We start from the raw sequence: 23,332 nt of genomic DNA on the forward strand, positions 1-23,332 counted from the left end.
ACTCGCTTCAGTCCTAATAGTAATAGGTTTTTATAGTTCCACCTGTGCATGGTCACGACCTGCAGTGACCTTGTTCTCATTGTATGGTAGAAAGTCTGTTGGGCACAGAGTCTGGAGACCTGATCCTATCAGGGTCTAGGAGGAACTGAGCCTCCCTGTTGACATCACGAGCAAATGAAAGCGCTCGTTACCGAATGACTGCAGCCTTAACGCTCATTGCCACCCCCACTTAAGCCTGCTCAACCCTGTGCTCAGCTCCAGACACGCCATGAGGAAGACACACCATTCTTTCCTCAAATCCCCCACAGGCTCACTCCCAGGATAACCTGGATTCCCAAACTGGCAAGCTTTTTTAGTGTGTGGGTGTCACCATCTCATTAGACTGGGAGCCCCCCAGGGGCAGTGACCATGTCCACTGTTCTCTGTCTCCCCACTGTGCCTGGCCCTAAGGTTTGCACACAGTGGGCACACAGATTTTTAGAAAGAAGCCCTCGAGGCCAAGAAGGCCCTTCGCTTACAGCACAGGCTTTCAAAGACTAGATGGCGCCATTGCTAGAGCTAGATCAGGTGTGTTCTGAAATCGTGGGGAGGAGGGAAGAGAGAAACCGAGCAGGCCCTGGAACTCGCACTTGCTGACTTAGATTCAGACACGCTACAGAAATGCAGGGGGCCCTACCTCGCCAGCATGGAGGGCTTTGCCGTTTTCCTGGCATCCTCCCCAGCATGGCTTCACATGGTCTCCAGAGCAACCTTGAACTGATACAGTGTCAGCAGGACACTATCAATTATTATTTTAAAGAACTGCAGTTCAGATAAATCAGGTGCCTGGGCGAAAATTATGTGGACATTAATCGGCAGAGGCTTTAACCACTCATACCTTGTTGGCATCACCCTACCAGATGAGGGTCCTTAGGGGGTGCTGAAGGAGGATGTGGGCAGGGATATGGTGGTTCCAAGGAGAGCAGCCTGTGGACCGGATCCAGTCTGGTTCTCAGCCAGACTGACAGCAAGGCATCAGCTTAACCTGCATCTTGAATTGTCTGTATTTGTGACCAGGGGAGAACAGTTGTTTTGGAGGAAACAGATGACAGCACATACAGGTTCTTTGAACAACAAGAATTGTGGGTAATTTATACACTTAGGATCTAAGGTCAATGGTTGATGTTTGATTTAAATGATGATCTGTTTTAGGATGCTGCCCTGTGGTCATTTGTATCTGTCATCTGTCTCTTGTTTTCACCTGCTTCTCATTAAAATGAAAATGAAACTTATAAAACCATCCGGTGCATAAGCCAGGATGGGCTTCACGAGTGTGACCACTTTACAGATGAAGAAATAGAAGGTCAGAAACGTTAAGAGACACATCGAAGATCGCACCGCTGATGAGCGGTTGAACTAAAACTTCAGCCCAGTATGAGGCTGAAATCAAATATTGTCCTCTTTTCACCACAGATTTTCCAGGCTACCTAAAAATCGCAAAATTAGGAGGGCTGTTGTTGATGTGTAGGGTAAGCCATCACAGACTAGAAAAATACCTAAATAGAGTGATGAATGATGAATAATATTCACATTTATGGAAAACGGAGAGACATTCTGTACCTGTTATTTGTGGCATCTGATGGGCACTGTTCCCCTGTTTCTCCCCAGGATGATGAAGACAAGCTGACCTGGAAAGATCGTCTCCCAGGTTACTTGGTGAACTTCGCCTCCATCTTGTTCATGGTAATTTCCTGGCAGAAACACCTGCTCATGACGTGTGCGTGTGGATCCTGCTGTGTGAATGCTGGGGGTGTTAGCCTGTTACGCTGTGGGGACGGCGAGGGACTAGTGAAGACGAAGCCACAGTCCTTCTAGAGGGACAGCATCTCCTGTGAGAGCCAGGCCGTTGCTGCTCACCCGAAGCGGGGAAGGTGATTCCCTCAGACAGAACCTCAGCCCTGGGAGGGTCAGTGGCCTTCAGTGGCCATGGAAGGGGGGGGCTCTGTCTTCCCAGCCTTGACCACAGGTGTTTGAAGATGGAGTTTCCAGGGGTGGGTTGTGAGAAGGTGTCTCCCACATCGCGGCAGATGGAGACTTTGGAAGAAGGTCTCACCTGTGCAGGGAAGGCGGCCGTAGAATGGAGGCAGCCTGTTGGAGCTGCAGGCAGGCTCTCCCTGGTGGCTGGTGGAAAAGAACAGCTTCTGGAAGGCACAGAAGACAGCCGGCTCGGGCTCTGTAAGCCTGATTCTTTAGCCTCCCTGTAGTTGCTGTGTTTATTTCCCTGTCTTCTCCCTGAGAGTTTGGAAGAGCCCTTTGGAGAGACCCAGATGGTCTTCACTGTGTCGGAGAAGGTGAGGAATGGGTCTGTGATTCATATCTGGACTTGATCGGTGAAGTGGTAGTAAGTCATTCCTGGGAGCCACGAGGGGCAAGACAACAGGAACTGAAGCGAGGAGACCTCGGGAAGGTGAAACTCAGAGGACTGAGCTCGGGGCACAAAGACACCTGCCCCCTGTCTGTGGGTAGACTCCTTCTAGTATTCGAGATGGGAACCTCTGTCCTTACAGCATTTCCAAGCAGGACTACACGTTAGTTGTGGGGTTGGGGAGGGATTGCTTATTCCAGAAATTGAGGCTGAAATTGTAATAATTTTCTGGACCCACTGGCCAGAGGTAACACTGACCCTGGCCTGAGGTTACTATTTCCATTATTATTGCCATTGTGATCACTGAGGACGGGAACCGTGTCCTAATCTCAGAAGTTTAAAAAGTGAAAGATGCACGGGCACCACCTGCTTCAACACTTCTGAAGTGCAGAGGTGCTGGGTGCCTTGCCAGAGCTTAGAAGCCTACACGTGCGATCTCCTCATTGCTTAAGAAGAGTGGAATTTATTCAAGAATATGTGGTGAGTTGCAGTGTGTTAAGCTGGAACGGTATAAAGTTTAATTTAGCACTTCCAAGCCTCCCACAATATGCATAATGTTGTCAAAGAGTTCATTCATTCAGAAAATATTCATTCAGAAAATATTTCATGGGTGCCAGCTATGTGCTTTGACACTATTCTTAGGCATTGGGCATAAGGTAGAAACTAAAATAAAATAATCTGTCCCTTAAGGAGTTGACAGATAACAAATACGTGCGTAAATAAGAAAACAGATAAGTAAAACAGGCTTCCGTCTCCAGCAGTGGTAGGTTAGGATATTTGTAGCATCCCATCTTGCTGAAAGTAGCAAAAAATCGTGGATAAATATATTTTTCAATCTTCTTAAAAGCTTGAAGGACTGACAGGATGGTCAGGAATACTAGACTGAACTCTAAAGGAAAATGGGACCAAGGAAACAAATATCTGGGCACTAATGCTGCTTTTACCTTGAGGACAGTTTCCCATCTAGGCGAACTTGGGCTTGGGCTTTGGTGGTTTTTATGGGGCAAGGAGGATGGAAATCAGGGGGTATGACTGGCTCAAAGAGAGCTTCTAGCAGGAAGTCCTCACCAAATTAAATTGGAACACCGAAGGGCTACACTCTCAGAATGAAGATGAATAACTAGCCACCCCCGCCCCCAACTTTGGGACTTCAGAGAAAGTTGTTATTTTCTAAGTAGAATAGGGAGAAAAAGGGAAACAAATGCCCTGTCCCCAAGAAGTGGCTGTGGGCAGTCCCCATGGTGGATTTACAGCTTGGTTCATCACAGGAGAGGATCGGGAACCTCAGGTTGTGGACTTGGTCTGGAACTAGCAGTGCTCCCCGGTGCCCGGGAGAAGCAAATACAAGTTCTCTCTGGAGGAAGGCAGATTCACGCTAGGCCTCAAGAAATCCCCCAAAAGAATTTTCAAGGGCAACGAAGAGAATACAACCAATTACACAAGAAGCTAAAGCACCTTGAGAAAGAACAATGAGGACAGCAAAGACGAAAGATATCGGAAATACCAGTTACAGGTTAAAATATCAAGCTTGAAAAATCTGCAAAGAATAAGAAACTATTGAAAAAAATGGCTTAGAAGATTTGAAAACCAACCAATAAGTCTGCTAGAAATGAGTAAATACATGAATATGAAATACATATATATGAATATATAATACATTTTACATGTATATGAATGTTGTATGTATTATAGTGTACATATATATAAAACACCAAACTAGACACAGCTGAAGAGAATTTGTGAACTGCAGTATAGGTTAGAAGAAATTATCCATAATGCAGCATGGGGAGACAAAAGATAAAATATAGAGAAGAGAAATTAAAAGATTTGGAAATATTGGTAGAATGAGACTTAACATACATTGCATTTCAATACTGGACAAAGAGGAAAGAGAAAAGTTAATGAATGAAATATAATGACTGATGGTTTCCTAATCTGCTACAGAATTCCAACCCACACATTGAAGAGCCCCTATGAAACCCAAGCAGAAAAAAATAAAATAAATCTACATCTAGATTCATCATAGTGAAATCATAGACTATGTAAGACCCAAGAGAAATCTCAAATGCAGTCAGAAAACAAAAGACAAGTTACCTTCAATAAAAAGGCTGTTAGATTGACCATTGCTTTCTCATAGCAATTAGAAATGACATGTTATCTTCATGTGCTGAAAAGAGAGCAATTACTTCTCCAGAATTCTATAACCGGGAAGAATATCCTTTAGGAATATCATGGGGATAAAATAAAGATATTTATAGGCAAAAACTGAGAGTTTGCCACCAACTGAATCTTTCACTAAAGGAATTCTAGTTATGTGCTTCAGATATGACCCCATATGGAAAACCATAGTTTTAAAAAGAAATGAAGAATAATCAAAGTGATAAAATCAGTGGGAGAATCTGTATGAACCTCAACTGTGAAAATGATAATGATGACACCTCATGGGATCAAAGATAAGGTAGAATTTAAACTATACACATCACTAATCTGTAAGTTGGGTGGGCAATAAATAGAGCAATAATGTTCTAAGGTCCTTGTCTCCTTGATGATGTATGTGGAAGAGCAAAGGCTAGGAAGAGTCAAGACACTCTTGAAGAAGAATCAGGAGGGATATGGTGCTCTACCAAACAGAAACTTATTGTAAAACAATAAGAAGTATGACAATGTGGTGGTGGGGCGGAAATAGGGAATTAGACCCATAGAACAAAACAGAAAATCAAGAGTCAGATCCACGCAAATGACAATGCATATAAGTTCAGAAAAAGTAGACCCCAAAGAATTTCATCATGGGATGTAAAACAGAGAAAAGTCAAGGATGACTCTGAAATTTTTATCTTCCAAAGGCTAGAGTTATCCCTAGGAATCCTGGAGTTGCCTGCCTGATGGATATAAATCTGGAGTTCAGAGGAGATGCCCAGGCTGGAGCCCTAATCAGATGGTAGAGATGGCACTTAAAGCCATGAGATTGTATGAGATCCCCAGGGGAGTGAGGAGAGATAGAGAGGTCCAAGGACTGAGTCCCAAGATGCTGTAATGTGAAATTTTGGGAGCACGAGGAAGAGCCAAAAGAGAAGGTTGAAAAGGAAGAGCCAGGGGAGAGGGGAGGGTCCCCGAAGCCAAGAAGGTATTGCAAGGGGAGGGCCATCACTTGTGTCAGATGCCACTGATAGGTCTGGGAGGGAGAAGATTGAAAATAGAAGCTTATCTACTGCCTGAGAGAAGACCTCGTAGCATCATGAACAAACACTGAAAATCAGGTCAGTGGAGGGGTATCTCCTCAATATGTTCTTTTTTTTTTTTTTTTTTTTTTTTTTTTTGCGGTACACGGGCCTCTCACTGTCGCGGCCTCTCCCGCTGCGGAGCACAGGCTCCGTACGCGCAGGCTCAGCGGCCATGGCTCACGGGCCCAGCCGCTCCGCGGCACGTGGGATCTTCCCGGACCGGAGCACGAACCCGTGTCCCCTGCATCTGCAGGCGGACTCCCAACCGCTGCGCCACCAGGGAAGCCCAATGTTCTAATTTTTTAAAAATTCCATGGGTGGGGCTTCCCTGGCAGTCCAGTGTATGAGACTCCGTGCTTGCACTACAGGAGGCATGGGTTCGGTCCCTGGTAGGGGAACTAAGGTTCCCTCATGCCGCATGACGTGACCAAAAAAATAAACCGATATTTAAAAAAAATTCCATGGAGACCTTCTAAAGCTAGACTCGAGGCTGGGAAAAATTTTTTGTGTTGTTCAGAGATAATAAATGATTATCTCTTATCTTCCCTTTCACAACCCCGCCTAACTCCAAATCTTGATACCAACAGGAGATTGTGTATCAGAATCAGGAACTCACTGAGGCGTCTCACTCTGCCTGGGGTCCCCCAGCTATATGTAGCCAGCAGGTGCTGGGAATGGGGGTACAGTGGTAGGAAGATCACCTCGTGCAGGCAGGTGCCCTGGACTAGACCTGGCCTAGGCTTGTTGACTGAGATCATCACGACTAGCGTTCCTTTCTACTTTCAGAAGTATTCCAGGTTGGGCAATAAATGATATAGTCCCCTACCAATTTGATATTTTAAAAAGCCTTATTTTACACTAACTTTTTCCCATTTTTTTCCCCCACTTTCTATAAAACCCAATCTTCTTGAGAAAGGGGCTTGGCATTTCCCTAGAACAAGGTGTGGAATCTGAGGTAAAGGAGTCAGGATGGTGTTTATAAAAGAGTGTTTTTTTGTTATGGAATTCGTCAGAGGCATCTATGGCAAGGAACTTGAGTGTCCGATATCATTTCCTCCTTCACCCCGTGTGATGAAACCTTGGCGGAAGACGCCAGGACCCCGACCACGAGGAGGGTTTTAGCGATGCCAGTCTGTCGTCAGTTGGGGGTATTTTTCATGGGATGACAAGAGCGAAGAAGAGCCCAGTGCAGTGTTCCTCTTCCTCACCCGGGGGAGAGGCCAGGATGGACAAAGATGCATTTTCTCTTTCTTCTCCAACCCATTGTGTAGAGCTAAAGTTTCTTTCCTTTTTGAATTAACCCTCTTTTTGTTTCCTTTTTATGTGGGAGGGGATTACCAGAGGCAATGTCCTGCCTCTAGAGCTGGGTGCCTGAGCTTTACTCCCACGCCCAAGACAGTCATTGACTTCTGTTTGTATCTCGGGAACCAGCCATCAGAAACCCTCCTCCATCACCTGGATTATCACAGTGATCTCCTAACTCGTCTGCCTGTCGGTTACGCTGTCCCCCGACAGATCATCAGCCTGTTGGTCTTTTTCAAATAAGTCACGTTACTCCTCTGCTCAAAACTCTCTAAAGGCTTCCCATCTCATGAAGTGTAGAGGCCGACATCCTTATACTACAGTCCCTCCCCTCCAACACCCATCTGCCACTCCCACTCTCCCCCTTCGCTCACTGCTTCAGCCACCCCCTGACTGAACTCCCGGCTCTCCGATTTCCTCCTTTAGGTCCTTGCTGACATGTCACCTTCTCACCTATGCCTTTCCTGACCCCACCCTGTTTTAAGTTGCAACCTACCTCGATGCTCCCGTTTTGCTTTGTTTCTAGAGTATTGATCGCACCTGACATACTATCTTTGTTACCTGCTTATGAGTTTGTCCGTCTTTCCCCACTAGGAGGTCAACGCCACGAGGGCAGAAATTTCTGTCTGTTTTGTTCGCTGCTTTATCCCTCATACCCAGAACAATAACTGGTACACAGTAGGGGCTCAAGACATGTTTCATGAATGACTGCACAAGAAAATAAATTAATTAAGCAGGTGCCAGAGACAACTTGGTATGTCAATGATAGAGTTGTTGGTGCCTGTATTTTTTCAAATGGAGCTACTACTATGGGCTGTGCCCTCAACCGGGCTGCTCTCCCACTGGTGCAGCAGGGGTTGCTCTGCCCTGTGCATTTTTCTTGCTTCTGCTTATTCTTTCCTCCAAGCCTTCCCATAGGAAATGGTCCCACAGCTTCTTCCGTGACGTTTTCTCTGACTCATCCCCCTGCTCTGTGCCCAGAACATTCTAGAATTTCCTGAGCTGAGGCCCGTCACCCTGTCCAGCTGCTACTAGGCTCACCCTTGCTGTCTGTGTGCAAGGTTTTCTCAGAATGCAAGTCCTGGAGGGTAGGGACCAGACCAGCTCTCACAGTGTGAAATTAGGGCTCTGGAATCTGTAGCCTGACTTCCACTGCAATGTGGCTGTGTCCCCAAGTAAAACTATGGGATTCAAACGGCAAGTGCCACAAGAATGTGTTGTACAACCCAGGGAATATAGCCAATGTTTTGTAATAACTGTAAATAGAAAGTACCTTTTAACAATTGTATATAAAAAAAGAACCCACCAAGAACCACAGAGGCCATGATGCAGGCGACCAAGTGCAGGGGGGTGAGATTGCCCAGAGCTGAGGGTCGACAAGTCTTTACCAAACGGGTTCCACACAGGAGGCACCTCTCTGCACTGGCGTGAGGCACAGAGTGTAGTAGAAGACCAATCCCCCCTGTTGGCTTAGTTGGGGGACCTGATCACATACATGAAACACACTTACTGCACCACAATAAGTGGTCAGAAAATATTTGTTGAATTTAGTAAACAAAATCAATAATACAGCCAAAGTGATGAAAGTAGTACTGGGCTTGGTGCCAAAAGACCTGGGTTCTAATGTCAGGATGGGATTGTCGACCTTGCAGCCATAGAGCAGGGTTCAAATCCTGGATGGCACTGAATTGCATCTGCAAAAGGCATATCGTGCGTAACTGTTGTAGGGATTCATGCTAGTGCAAATATGGCTCGAATCATGACATCAAGAGAGCACACGTGGATTAGCTGTTGGTGATGATGATGTTATGACCTTGAGTATCTTGGCTTTGCCATGTACCACCCGGACCTTGGACCAATCCCATTGCTGCTTCTTGGGCCTCAGTTTCCTTGTATATGAGATCAAAGGCTGGACGTGGATGACCCCTAAATGCTAAAACCCTCTAATTCCTACAGTGATCTAGGAGGCTAGCGTTGTAGTCTGTGCCTTGTGACCTTGAGCAAATGGCTTCACTTTCCACGCCTGTTTCCACATCTGCAAAATGGTCCTGGGACGGGGTCGGCGCTCTCCAAGCTCTTCTGGCTTGAAAACTGTGAATCTTGAGGTGCTTGTGGGAAACACCAAAGGAGCGGTTCGGAAGTGGATTTCTATAATGGGTTGGAAAATCAAGATCAGAGAAGTTAGGATGGCAGAGCCCAGCATCTGAGGGCTGGGGAGGGGCATGGAGGTGGAGCCAGGGGGTGGGTGGGGATGGGGAAAGGGCTTCCCTGAGTGAGTGGAGCAGTGCCGCTAGAAGAATAGGAGTCTTGTTACGTTGCAGTACTGCTTGCCTTTCGGCCTGTTTCTCAAGCTCCCAGCTGAGGCAGCAGGTCCAAATCACACTCTGAGTGGCGGGGAGGCGTGTTCTTACCCCAGCTTGCCCTCTCAGAGAAGGAGGATAGAAGCTGATCTTCTCCCCACACCCTGAACCCCAAGGCAAGGGACGTTTCTGGCACCGTTGTTTTCCCCAGTCATCCCCCAACACCCAACCCCGAATAGACACACACACAGTCGCTCTTCGATGCCCTGGCACGCCCCGCATCAATACTTCCATCACTGACCTTCACTGCAAAAGCGATGTGGGGGGAAAAGAATCTCACACCACATTTTCCAGGCCCATACTGTCCGGCAGTGACAATCCCAGAGGACAGGGAAGTGCAATGTCTACATTGTTGGAGGGCGGTGGTGTCATGTCCAGGTTTCCCCACGTCCATGGTAGTCATCCCTCCCCGGTCCTGGAGGCTGGGGTTCTGCTGCGTCCACCTGCACCCCCATCAAAGGAGGGGCCTCCCCACGGAGTGTTTTTCCCATCTAACCTCTCGTCTGCCCTGACACACGCGCACACGCGCGCACACACACACGCACACACACACACACACACCCTCTACCTGGAGGCTGCTGCCATTCTGCCTTTCTTACAGAGGGCTTCTTTTTCTCACTGTGGCCACAAGGCAAGCACTAATGTTTGTGAAGCACATGGGGACCCACTGCTGAGGCTGCCACCAGCACCCCAAGAGGTCCGAAGACTTCCATAGAGGGACACATCTGCAGCCCATTTCCCATCACAGCCTACCGGAGTGTCATTCACACTGACTGCAAAGCACTGCCTAGCCAGAGTCCCCTCCCCACGCCTCCCCTTCTCTTCCCTTTTTTCTAGGGAGGGGACATCTGTCGTCCAGGACAGTGTGTTTTTTCAGAGAAACCTTTCACCTGCCCCATTCTCTCCCCATGTTTTCCGTTTAGTCCTCCACAGCCAGCACCCACCCCCAGAAGAAATGTGACCTGAATCTTTCCTTTCCTGCAGAAAGAATGCTAAGAAATAAGACTCCGCTGGGCAGAAACGCATGAGAACTTTTTGCTCTGAGCAGGTCGCACACCTTGCCCTTCGCCCTCAGCCCTCTGCCGGGCACTGTCTTCTCTTCAAATCCTTGTGCTCCGTGGAAATGGCCCTTCCTCCACTGTGGTGGGAGGGGAAAGGGAGCTGGTCTCTGGGAGAGCACCTTATTATTCTTAGGCTCTGGAAAAAGGAAACGGGGCTGGCCCTCGAGGTCAAGGGGCTGGTAAACTTGCCATCTAAAGATAGTGCCAGAGATCGCTGTGCCGGTGAGAAATCTGAGTACTCCCCTGGTAGAGAAATCTTAGAGCGATGCTTTATTCACCCTGAGGACTGAGAGTCTAAAAGTCTTGCTCGGGGTTTCTTTCCCTTTTTTTCTCCTTTGGGCAGCCTTCATGCACCCACCCCACCAGGCTCTGACCCTAACCCTTCCCAGCTCAAACATCTTCAAGGGCTACGTATTGCCTTTCATCGAAGGCCCAGCTGAAATCCACTAGCTCCACAAACTCTTCCCTGAGCCCCTCTGTACTCTCAGTCCTGTTCACAGCTACACTCTTCATTTGACACGACTGCATTATTTACTATTTACTCTGGTTGAACTTATCCCCATAGTAGATTGAAAGCTCCCTAATGAAAGAAATCACACCACATTGTGTCGCACACACTACCAGCGTTTCAGTCGTAGTTTCTCTCTCTTTTTTTTTTTTTTACTTTTTTAGATATTAGTTTTTATAAGACTTCTAAGCAGGTTTTACAATGTTTTGTAGTTGAATGAAAGTCTCTTTAAATTCTGTGGTGCTTTACAATTTTCAGAAGTTTCACACTTTTTTTTTTTACATCTTTATTAGAGTATAATTGCTTTACAATGGTGTGTTGGTTTCTGCTTTATAACAAAATGAATCAGTTATACATATGTTCCCATATCTCTTCCCTCTTGCGTCTCCCTCCCTCCCACCCTCCCTATCCCACCCCTCTAGGGGGTCACAAAGCACCTAGCTGATCTCCCTGTGCTATGCGGCTGCTTCCCACTAGCTATCTACCTTACGTTCGGTAGTGTATATATGTCCATGCCTCTCTCTCGCTTTGTCACAGCTTACCCTTCCCACTCCCCATATCCTCAAGTCCATTCTCTAGTAGGTCTGTGTCTTTATTCCTGTCTTACCCCTAGGTTCTTCATGACATTTTTTTTTCTTAAATTCCATATATATGTGTTAGCATACGTGATTTCATAGAATCCCATAATAACCCTTTATTTTCCCTACCTCTGTATTCCCCACCCCCAGTGGTAACCTTAGTTTGTGGGTGTGTGTTATAGGCCATTTGGAATCTGATAAACATGAAAGACATTCTCCCCTGGAAAATGCCCCCGTACCGGGAATTTGCATGAGTTCCAAGGTTGGCAGTGCCTCGTTGCCCACCAGTGGACTCCAGACTAATAGCACCCGACGTAGCAGACTCAAGTAATAGGTGGGCAGTAACTGCTGTCCACTGACGTGTGACTGTCTCCCTGTTTTCCCGAACAGATTGCCCTGACGTTCTCCATTGTCTTCGGGGTCATTGTCTATCGCATCACAACCGCTGCTGCTCTGTCGCTCAACAAGGCCACACGCTCCAACGTCCGGGTGACTGTGACGGCCACGGCGGTCATCATCAACCTCGTGGTCATCCTCATCCTGGATGAGATTTACGGCGCCGTGGCCAAGTGGCTCACCAAAATCGGTACCGTGTCACCACATTGCATGTTCGCCCTGGGCCCCCTTGAGGTGGCCAGTTCAGTGTGTGCAGGGTTTTTGGTGCCAGTGACCCAACATAAGAAAAAGGAAGTCCAGTGCACTTGGAGAAATGAGGAGGTGCAGGGTGTGTCCTTGTAGGGCCTCCGCCCTGGCAGGAATCCTTCCTGGAACGTTCTCGATCAATAGCCCAGGTCGATGGCCTTGTTATCCCCCAAGATTAATCATGGGGTCAGTTCTTTTTAGCTCAGCCTAGAAGCAAGAGCTGTTCAACACTTCCTGCTAAAAAAAGGCAGAGTTTCAGTTCTCCTCATTTTCCCAGCAGTGTTTATAAAGTTGGGAAAGCCTCTTGACACTTGAGCCCAAGAGGGTCTTATCTATCCCCATGTTGTCAGAGGTCCCAACAAATCCACGCATTCCACAGGCCCTGAGCAGACTTCAGAGAGGTATATCAGGCTTCCCAAGCTTCCAGCCAGTGAGGAAAATGTAGTGGCCTCAATATTCAGACGTGTCATTTGAGCCGCAGGCTGCCGTTGCTTGAGCACCACTTTCTGGCACTTGTGCTTCTTAGACGTCGGGGTGGAGGGCGAGACCCTTTCCTCACTGCCTTTATCCTGGGTGGCCTGGAGGCATCTCTTTCCCTCGCTGAATCCAGGGACCAGCAGCCCCAGCCTCTCACTCACCTCCGGGGAGTTGAATTAATGATGTGATGTCTTTACTGTACTAACCAGTTGGAAGCGGACACTTGACAGGGTAACCCCTCTTCAAGGGAGCCTTTCCTGGAGGCTTAGAGAATCAGGAAAGGTTTCACTAATGCCAGTGACTCTTTCAGTGCCTTCCCTGGCGTGGCTGCTACTCACGGTGGGCACTGACTTTGGTTTCTATGTGGATGTAGGCGATTTACCATCTGGCCGTTCCGCCGTCTTTGAGCACGTGCGTGTTTATATAGAAGTGTTACCTGTGTTCCTTCCTACGTTTCTTAAGAAAAGTGAGCAGAGAATTCCACTTCAGTGTGTTTGCTGGGATACAGGATTCCATGCAAGCAGTTAGGACGAGCATCCCACACCCCTGGGGGCTCAGGAGAGGCTCCGGGTGAGGGCATCCAGTGGGAGAGCTCGGAAATAAATGGGCATGGATGTCAGCCATGTGCGTGGGGAGGAGGGGCTGGGCAGGAGGAGAGGAGGGCTCCCGGCAGAGGAAACAGAATGAGAAATCCGTCACTGAAGGCTGGGATCTGACCCGTCAGGGTCAGGAAAGGCGCAGGGAGAAGTGGAGTGTGGGCTGGGCTGGTACGATGGGTAAAATTGGGGGTTCTGAAATCCAGGGAGCCAAAGGAGCAGAGCTCAGCAGGTGGAAGAGAACACGAAGCACGTCCAGGATGGCCGGGGAGCCCATGCGGTGGTGCTCAAGGGTCCCGGCATGACCAGGGCACAGCATGGTGGGGAACTGGGCCCGGGGCGTTGGCTGAGCCCAGATGTTTTGGTGGAGGACCTTGAACGTCAGGCTGAGGACACTGCTTATTTTTACAGACGGTGGAAAAGTATTTGCTGAAGTTCAAAGGGGTATCCAGTAAAGAGTACCATCTTACTGGCCTGGTTATTGAACCAGCTGAGAAGTAAGGCAAAGGCAGATGGAGACCAAAGCTGAGATTTCACCTTTAAAGCTGGAAAAGGCTGCATTGGAGGAAGCAACTTAGCGGGAGAGCCCAATAGGCTTCCTAATCCAGAATCCAGACAGACTGGCCTCCCGGTGGCAGGCAGCAGTGGGCAGGGCAGTCCTGCAGTTCTTAGGACATTGGAGGGGGTGGGGCACGGGACTCAGAAGAGCCCCTCCTGCAGACCGTTTGCTTCTCACAAAAGGACAGAGCAGATGCCCGTGTTACCTTCCACACCGACCAATGGGCTAAGCTCTTCCCCTTCTCTCACCCGGGAGGAGAAAGGAGTGAGGTGGGAAGACAAAGCAGGGGATTACAACTAATCACACTCCCTTCGCGTGGGGGAAAAGGCAGGAGTGCAAAGAAATGCCCTCCATCCCCTGAACAGCTCCCAACCTGACACCGCTGTGGGTTTTTTGTTTGTTTGTTTGTTTAACATCTTTATTGGAGTATAATTGCTTTACAATGGTGCGTTAGTTTCTGCTTTATAGCAAAGTGAATCAGCCATATATATACATATATCCCCATATCTCCTCCCTCTTGCGTCTCCCTCCCTCCCACCCTCCCTACCCCGCCCCTCTAGGTGGTCACAAAGCACAGAGCTGATCTCCCTGTGCCATGCGGCTGCTTCCCGCTAGCTATCTGTTTTACATTTGATAGTATGTATAAGTCCATGCCACTCTCTCACTTCGTCCCAGCTTCCTCTCCCCCTCCCCATGCCCTCAAGTTCGTTCTCTACGCTGTGGGGTTTGAAGAGCATGATGGGCTGGTGGGAACTGTTTGCCAAATGACTCCAGCGGGATGCCACAGAGTGGAAGGAGGCGGGGGATCCAGAGTAGAGGAGCTGTTGAGTGTGTGGGCAGGAAGTAGGGAGAAAGGAACCGGAAATCAGTGATGATGCAGCAGTCCATCTGTGTTACATTATTCACGTATCTTGCACAGCTCCAGACAGTGGTAAAGATCCAAGATAGAGTGTCGACAATCAAAAACTCATTAACAAGTATTTAGTGAGTCCCTCCCACGTACAAGGCTAGGCAGGTTCTCTTTGTCTTGGCCATGAAGCCCTTTCCGCCATGAAGCTGTATCCACTGTTTCTAACAGCTCCCCCTTCCTCACCCAAAAGTTCAGACTCCTCCAAGCAGTTAAGCCGATGTCCCGTGGTCCGTACGAAAGTCTGCGCGCTGGAAAGGAGGTGAAATTCTAACAAGTGCACTTTGTTCTTTGTGGTCGCGATACTCACTCATGAAGCATTTTTACTCATCTTAAAAACGAATTTGGTTATCCCACTTCATCTTCACAAACTACGTGTGGTCAGCAAGGGAAGTGTTCCATCCTCATCTGACTAAGGTTCAAACTCAGATCCTGCCCCTAAAATGCCAGTGTCTTTTGTGCAGTTTTGATGTGCGTTTCTCACTGTCTGGATTGGTGTATTGGTCTCTACCCTGGGCCCCACGTGGGCATTGCTTGGGTCGTTGCTCTTGTCTGTCTGAGACTGGATGTTTCCAGAGGGCTCAGAAGGTGTGGTGTATTGTGGAAAGATCACGGAACTGGGGAGTCCAGGGGGAGAGCCATGAATTCCAGCCCCGCCTCCTCCTCCCTCCCCCACCATCTGTGTGGTGTTGGGTGAACAGGGAACTTTGCTGGACCAAGTTTTGTTGATGCTTCCTTCATCGTTGGCCTCCTTCCTGTCTGCTGACCATCACGCCCATCTAGACTGTTGTCAGAGCCTAATGACTGACTATGCCCTTGCCTTCAGCCTCTTCCTGGGGCCCTCAGTCTTGGAAACTCCACCCAATCAGCCTTTCTCAAAGAGTGCACTGGGGATGCATCCCTCCCAGTTGGGCCCCACAGAGAGCTTCCTTGCACCCTTAAGTCAGATCCAAACTAGCATCTGAGAGGCTCTCAACCACCTTCTTCCCAGTGTCTGCTTCCATCCCCTCTGACCACCTAACTCACAGTCACCCCCCATCAGCCTATGCCTCGCTCAGGCTGCAGTAGCCCTCAGTGACCCTCCCCTTAAAGGACCTCTCGAGGTCGCCTCCTTCGTGAATGGTGTGACAGGCCTACCTGCAGGCAGAGGTGTGGTTTCAGAGCCCCCAGGCCGCCACGGGGACGTAAAGCTGTGGATAAGGCCACCTGATAGACTGAGGGTCCTGCCAAGCTTAGGGGCTTCCTTTGCCATTGTCACGCTGGGTTTAATTCCCATCTGGCTTCCTGCCCCAGATCTCCTGATGGATGAGGAGGCGGTGACCATGTGCTTTGCTCACCAGGTGCAAACAGCTGGTGTAAACAACTCCAATGAGTTCCTGAGTGTTTCCTGCAAAGTTGGGTGATGGAAGACCCATTCCCTAGGAGGTCCCTCAACAGGCCCCAGTGTCAGGCCTATCTGAGGTCTGTTCTTGCCACAAATATTTGTGACAAAAGACAGAATTTGTTAAATTCCTTGAGTGTGATTAATGATAGATAAAGGCAGTAACTGTCTACCTGGTGGCCAGGATAACAACAGTCATGGGCTTGGGTGCAAGACACGCTATCATCTGGAGGTGACGGGGTCCTAGTGGCGCAGGGACTGAGCTGAAGTCTGGGGCTGGGGTCGGGGTGTCTGGAGAAACAAAGATGCTTTGGGACCTTGTCGGCCAAGGCACGCTGTGCAAAGTGTGTAGCCTGGTTCAGCAAGTATCAGTCGCTGACATTTGTGAGGATCTCAGTGAACTGGTGGGACAAGGACTGTCAGTCCCTAGTGATCTGTTCTTTCCTGGAGGGGCCACACGGGGTTATAGGGAAAGGATCCAGTTGCTGGAAGAGGAAGCAAGCAAGAGCCGGGCAGGACATTAGGACACCAGACACCCATGCAGACAGGATGGGGCTGGAATTCATGGCTCTCCCCCTGGACTCCCCAGTTCCGTGATCTTTCCACAATACACCACACCTTCTGAGCCCTCCGGAAACATCCAGTCTCAGACCCTTGGCAGGCCAGGGTCTGAGGTAAGACGACAGGGGTCACCAGGCAGACCAGCTCAAGGTGTGCTTCTGTCTCAGTCTGTTCAGGCTGCTATAACACAGTGCCATGGACTGGGTGGCTGATAAACAACAGAAACTCATGTCTCAGACTTCTGGAGGCTGGACGTCCAGGATGAGGGTGCCAGCATGGCCGGGGCCTGGTGAAAGCCCTCTTCTGGGTTGCAGATGGCTGTCTCCTTGCTGTGTCCTCACGTGGTGGAAGGGGCGAGGGAGCTCTGTGGGGGGGTCTCTTTTATAAGGGCACTAATCCCATTCATGAGGGCTCCACCCTCATGACCGAAGCACCTCCCAAAGACCCTACCTCCCAATACCATCACCTTTGGGGGTTGGGATTTCAACATGTGAATTTGGGGGAACACAAACATTCAGACCATTGCAGCTTCCTACTTGGGTCAGGGCACAGGGTGCACTGTGCCCGTGAGGCAGTGAGCTTCCGAGCCCAAGCTTGGGGAGTCTGACGTCTAGTGTTCCTGAAACGGTAGGGTCTTGTCGTGACTGACGTAGGCATGGGTCCGGCTTGGCCTAGAAGGGGCCCCATGTGCACTCTAGCTCCAGGCAGAGTGAGGAAGGCAGGGCCGACCCCAGGCTTCTCAGCTGAATAATCCAGCGGCCACGAGCTCGTCTTTGTCAGCGTCGTTCTCTGACTCCAGCTTCTCCCCCTCCTCTCCTTTCAAACTCTGCAAAGTGCTGGCTTGTGTGTGAGGCTGTATGATTCATCTTTACTCTGCCCTGAGTCTCTCCTAGTTACAGGGCTGGGCTCACTGTGTGTACCTGGGGCACAATTACTGTGTCAAGTCAAAGCCTCCAGTTCTTAGGAAGAGGCTGTGTTTGTGAGTTGTTTAAATATTGCTGATAACCCTGCCCCTGAGTGTCGCTACCAAAGCGGGGGCAGGGAAGTGACAAAAGGAGAGACGGGGAAAGGATCTGGTTTTACTGACACCCGTTGTGTACCAGGCACCGGCGGGCACTGTATGTAGTGTTTCACCGAATTTTCACGTTAGCGCCCGGAACTGGTTGTTTCTTTCACTTTCTTTATGAGGGGTCTGAAGAGGTTTAGAAACTTGACCAAGACCCATAGTTGATAGCGGTGTGCACACACAGCCTGTGCCGGGCCCCGTTCGAAGCACTCTATGTATACTAGTATATTTAATCCTCAAAATAGCCCCAAGGGCGAGGGTGGTCTCAACCCTCCCACAGGCCCAAGGTCCTCTGGCTGTGAGTGGTGAGGACCCTGGCCTTGGTGTCCTCGCTGAGACCACAGCGCCGCACTGCCTGGTAATACGTAACTGTCCTTTGGCCTCGGGAAGTTCTAAATGTGTCGGGAAAGCAGAAGAAAACACGTTAGAGGCTTCCAGAAGATTTAAAATGCGACGCAGCCAACCATGAGAACGTCAGGTCGCTGGGGTGGGGACGTCCTCTGGGGACAAGCGGGGAGACAGTGGGAGCCAGCCCCCCCGTGCAGGCCCGCAGGCATGAGGAGACCTCCGCAGGTTCGCAGACTTTGGGGTCTCATGTGCTTTATTAAATTTTTTTAAAGAACACCTTTTTTTGGGAGAATTGAAGTACCACCAGGAGGTCCAGAGTCTAGAACTGTGCATCCAGTTCTAAGCCATCCTCTGCACAGGCTGCATCTGACCACCGAGAAGAGAAGAGAGGGAAGAAATGAAAAGGAGGGGGAAACTCAGAACCAAAGGCCGCCGGGACATCACAAATTCTTTAAAGAGAAACATTTTGGGTATACAGGGATGGATCTAATTTCGCATCAAATGTGCACGACGTGTGTTTTCAGAGCGCAGGGTGAAGGGCTGCTTTCTTGGCTCTGAGCACTGGGGCAAAGGGCGTCAGCTTCCCTGCACAGGGGTGTGCTTCCGGAGCAGGGAGCCAGGTGGATGCGCGTGGATGTGCGTGAATGCGTGTGGATACGTGTGGATGCATGTGCATGCGTGTGGATGCGCGTGGATACGTGTGGATGTGAGTGAATGCGTGTGGATGCGTGTGGATGTGTGTGGGCTGGTCTGAGACCTGTGCCTTCCGGGTGGGGAGACCACAGTACTGGCACTTTGAAATCTGGCTTAGAGTCATGTCTGCTGGGTTGTTTTCCTGGTCTGCCACCAGCTCCTGACTGCCTGGGTGGCCTCCTGCCCGTCCCGTCTGGGAGGCCAGGGGAAGGGTGTGGCCAGGGTAGATTCTGCCACTGTTTGAGGGCCCCCCTCCGTGATGTTGGCTTAAAGTAACTGTAAATGTCGTCTGGGAAGCAGAGGGGATGGTGGGAGGCTGCTGCTAGTAATGCAGAAGACACGAGCACAGTTATAGCCTGAGTTTGTGGAACGATTATTAATGACACTGCTACTTTTATAACAGTTTAATACAACTGGCAAGAATCCCTCCCAAACTTGAGCTGTAACTATGAACATGTCTCTCATTTTTCCAGTTAATCACTGAAGCACTCATCTCTCCTTTTAGCAAGAAGCCCCCATCTCTCCTTTTAGCAAGAAGCCCCATACATTCCTCTCCCTTTCTTTGAGTTTTCTGAGAACCCAGAGCCTGAATCCATGAGAAGCAAGGGAGTCATGGTGGTCGTGCTCTGTTGGCCATCATTTCCCTCCAGGCCCCTTCTCCCCCTGCGTCCACCGTGGTCTGTGCCCCAAGGCCCAGCAGATTCTATCACCAGGTACCCCACGCTGACTGGTGGCTGGGCTCAGCCAGTGGGAAGCAATGGAAGGAGCTTAGGGGGTAGAGGAGACGGAATTGGGGCCATTTCTTCCCTGATTTGTCCTCACCTCTGGCAAAAGTGTGCCTTCGTTAAAATCCCTTCTTCTGAACCATCTGAGGTAAACTGTTTCCTGGTGCGATGCTGACTAACAGGAGGGTCAGGGCAACATCCATGCTTCAACAGGGAGATACCTAGAGTACGGCCAGCCCTTCACTCCTCGTGTGTCTCATTGCTACACCACATTGCTGCCGGATGCTGGCCTCGTCTCATCGGACAGGAGAGGCTGGACCACTGCTGAGATGGTCCGTCCACACCGCCGGTCCCAGACAGGTCACTGGTCTCTTTAAGGAAGGACCGTCCTCTCCTTCAGAGGAAGCTCCATCGAGGGTCTGCAGCTATCAGGACACATAGGACCTGCATCCGCACCTCCAAGATGTCATTCTTCACGCAGACCCAGACTCCCTTCTCCCTGGAAATCCACCCTAGTTGCATACAGCCTGTCTTCTTAAACTTTCAAAACACAGTAGATCTGATGATACCTCGTCCCACCTCTCCCTGTGGGAGGTGACCCTCAGTGACTAGGGGGGCTCTCATCACCCCAAGTGATGCCAGCCCACCCCAGCCTTCAAAGAGGGCTCGGTCAGAGATTCTCGGGTAACCTGCTGGCATTTCTCTCACCAAAGAAGTGGAAACAAATGAAAAGTCTAATAGAGTGCCTTGCTACAGCGTCCTACTAACACAAGTGTTTGCGACCTTACACGGTGCTTCGTGCTTTCCATACTTTTGCTTGGACTTCACAACAAATGTTTCAGGAAGGTACCATTTTAGGAGTTAGGATGGTGAGGCTCAGAAAGGTAAATCACGTCTCTGCAGGAGAGTGGGACAGAAAGGTCTTCTTGCTCCCAGCCCAGAACCTCCTCTCCCCTTGTCGTAGGCTCCGCGGTAGTGCCGTAGAACACAGAGGACCAGAGCAGAGAGGACCTGGGAAATCACCCACTTCAGGCTGTGGCTTGCCTGAGGGTCTGATGCCTCAGAGCTGGCCAGGTGCTTTGGAGGATGGTTCTCAAGTCACACAAAGCCCCAGCTGCCTTGGGGCATGAGGACAGAAGCACACAGGCCCAGTGACTCAGTGAGTCTAACTTTGAACTCTCAATTTTCCCTCCAAACCTGTCACTTTCATCATTCTTCCCATCTCAGCAAGTAGCACTCACACGCTCTTACCAGAACCCAAGCATCCTTCTGGATCGCTCTTTTTTTCACCCCTAAACTCCCGTCTGGTAAGTATTGTCTAGTCCTCCTTCAGACGTTTCCCAGCTCTGATCAGTTCTCACGACCTCCCTCCCAATACTGGTCGTGTCCTGCCTGGACAACCACACAGTCCTGGTTTGTCTCTCTGCTTCCGCTTCTGTCCCCCACTCCATGCCCGCACACACATGCTTCCTTTCCAGGGGTCCTTCTCAGCATCTCTCTGCCTCACCCATAAGGAGACTTCCCACTGTGTGTCCTGTGAATCTCAGGTCCTTCCAGTGGCTACAGAACCCCTTCCTCTCCATTCCTCTTCCTCATACTTTCTCGTCACTCCGACTCCGAATGCCCCGGCCCTTGGGACTGTCTGTTCCACCCCTGCCCCAAGCTCCTCATTCAGAGACCTCTCCTGGCCACTCCAACTAAAACAGTCTTCCTGTCGCCTTTTCCTCCCGCTTCTCATCTCCCTGTGGATTCCATCAGTACTCACTGCCCTCCGACACGCCCCCTTCCCTCTTCTGGACCGTATGCACCACATGGCAGGGAGCTCATGGCGCACGGCTGTACTCCCAGCGCCCAGTGCCTGGCACACCAGGGTCACTAGGTGGACATTTGTTGAATAAAAAAAGATAACGATGGAAAAGGTAAAAACATTCCCTTTGGGTGATCTTCCCCTGGGAAGACACCAGGGGATGGACTGAGATGGGATTACTCCACCTCTGCTCGCTGGGGGCTCGGTTTCTAGACCAGCGAATGTGTTTGCCAGATGACTCCGCCGGTGTTGTGTCTGCGGTTGTGACCCGGGCACGCCGACCTGTTCTCTCCCTGCTCCCTCTTTGCCACGAGGAGAGCATCCCCATAGAGCAGACGGAACAGTTGAATGGGGACCCCATGTCAAGTGTTGCACAGCGCGCTGGAGTTCTCAGGGATGCCCTGTAACAGAGCGCTGCTCTCTGTCTCCCTCTCTCTCTGCAGGTGCTTGCTCCCTTTTGTGTCCCCTTTCCTTAAAATGTACTGTCACCGGGGGCTGGGCTGCTAGAGCACAGTAGGCCTCCTGTCCCTTTGGGGGCAGCCGTCATCTTCCTGATTCTAAGGGTGGGGCCCCTTGTGCTTAGAAACGCTCTAGGGCTCCAGGGGTATCTCAGGAGCACCCACCCATAATCTCCAGCTCTGGGGCGCCCAGTGCCCTGGGACAATGCACCGGCTGCCTGGTTATCCAGCTCGCTGGCTTCTGCCATGGTGATTCCTTCCCCATGGCATAAACAAGGCAACAACGTCACACAGGAGGCCAGGATCACCTCCACCGCCAAACCCACACACCTGCCCACACACACAAACAGGGGGAAGGCCATATGATTGGGCTGTCAGGAAACACTGCTGTTTGTAAAAGCTGGATCTGTCCTGGGGGAGAGGCAGGGAGCGCTGTGGCGCCTTTGCTTTCTGACGCAGCTTCCGTCCTTCCCAGAGCCGTGCCAGGGCTGGAACTGGTTGAAGTTCACACCTGGACATCGCCTTTTTGTCTTGTCGCCATCATTCTGTATCTGCTGGATTGTCAGGGACACCCATTAGGATGAGCTGCTCTTCTAAAATTCCGATTCCACAGCCGACATCCTCTTGCCTGCCGTGCTGTTTCCATATGACAAGGATGGTGCTCTGGGGACTTGGAATTCTGAGCTGGCCCCCTGAGACTTGCTTGGGCTTTCATACTAATTATTTTCCAAGGCAGTTTACAGCTGGGTCATTTATACTCATATTTTTTCATGACACAATGCGTCAGAGGTTTAACACTTAAAAGAAAGGGGGTTGGGTAAGGGCGCCACACAGGAATTCTCTGATGGTCTCTCCTGGTCCTAGAGTCTGCCCTTTGTCCGAAATCTGCTCCAGCTGGTGGTGAGCAGGTGAAACTCTCAGATGGCCTCCAGTCAACCTGGGGTGGCTTCCTGGGGGAGGTGAGATTTCAGGAGCCTGGGAATGCTGGAGAGGGGTTGCATTCTCCCTTCTCACACTGTCTCCATGTTGACTCTCCTCCTCTCCATCCCCGTAGCAATTGATATCTAAAGACACTTTATTTGGAGCTTTATAAAACACAAGCCTGGTCCATTTTCTCATGGGCTCAGTTTGGGACCACTCCAGATTCTGTGTCCTATCAGGGGATGGTGCCCAGTGTCCTGAAGTGCCCTAACTGTGCTGTAGACATCATCCCACCCCAAAAAGGACCCTGAAAAACCTGTTCTGTTTCACTGGTGTAGGTGGGCGAGGCTCCTCATGTTGGCTGTTGGAAGAGCTCTATTCTAAGATGGCACAATATCGTATGTACATCAGCTAATTATACTTCAATCAAAAAAAAAAAGAGACCCAAATTCGCAGGGAGCTCCAGGGCCCCCGTTCTCTCCCTCCCCAGGGCCGCGTTCCCTGGGACCCCCCCCCAAATTCCCCAGAACTCTCAGCAAAGCACCCAGCATGGCCGCAGAGCTTCTCTGTTGTGGGACCCTCGACTGATTTAGTGGCCTATCAAGGGAATTTAGATTGTTTATTGGAAATGCCCATTATTTATGGTGGCTCATGGCCTTAAAAGCATAGGCACAGGCTGTTTTTAGAAATAAACCTAATAAATAATAAGCAGACCCATGATTTATCAGGATGGAGGAAGGAAGTCACTCATTTCCAG

At 50.0% G+C, this 23,332-nt stretch overlaps 1 protein-coding gene across 1 annotated transcript in view; it reads left to right on the forward strand.

Annotated features, from left to right (window-relative positions):
- Positions 1–23,332, forward strand: part of ANO2 (anoctamin 2) — a 318,802-nt gene that overhangs the window by 228,639 nt on the left and 66,831 nt on the right. The window contains exons 16-17 of the mRNA XM_065886527.1: positions 1,648–1,722; positions 11,825–12,020. Coding sequence (XP_065742599.1) covers positions 1,648–1,722; positions 11,825–12,020 — 271 coding nt within the window. The remainder of the gene's footprint in view (positions 1–1,647; positions 1,723–11,824; positions 12,021–23,332) is intronic.

Source organism: Phocoena phocoena, chromosome 11 (genome assembly GCF_963924675.1).
Source record: "Phocoena phocoena chromosome 11, mPhoPho1.1, whole genome shotgun sequence".
Taxonomy (NCBI): Eukaryota; Metazoa; Chordata; class Mammalia; order Artiodactyla; family Phocoenidae; genus Phocoena; species Phocoena phocoena.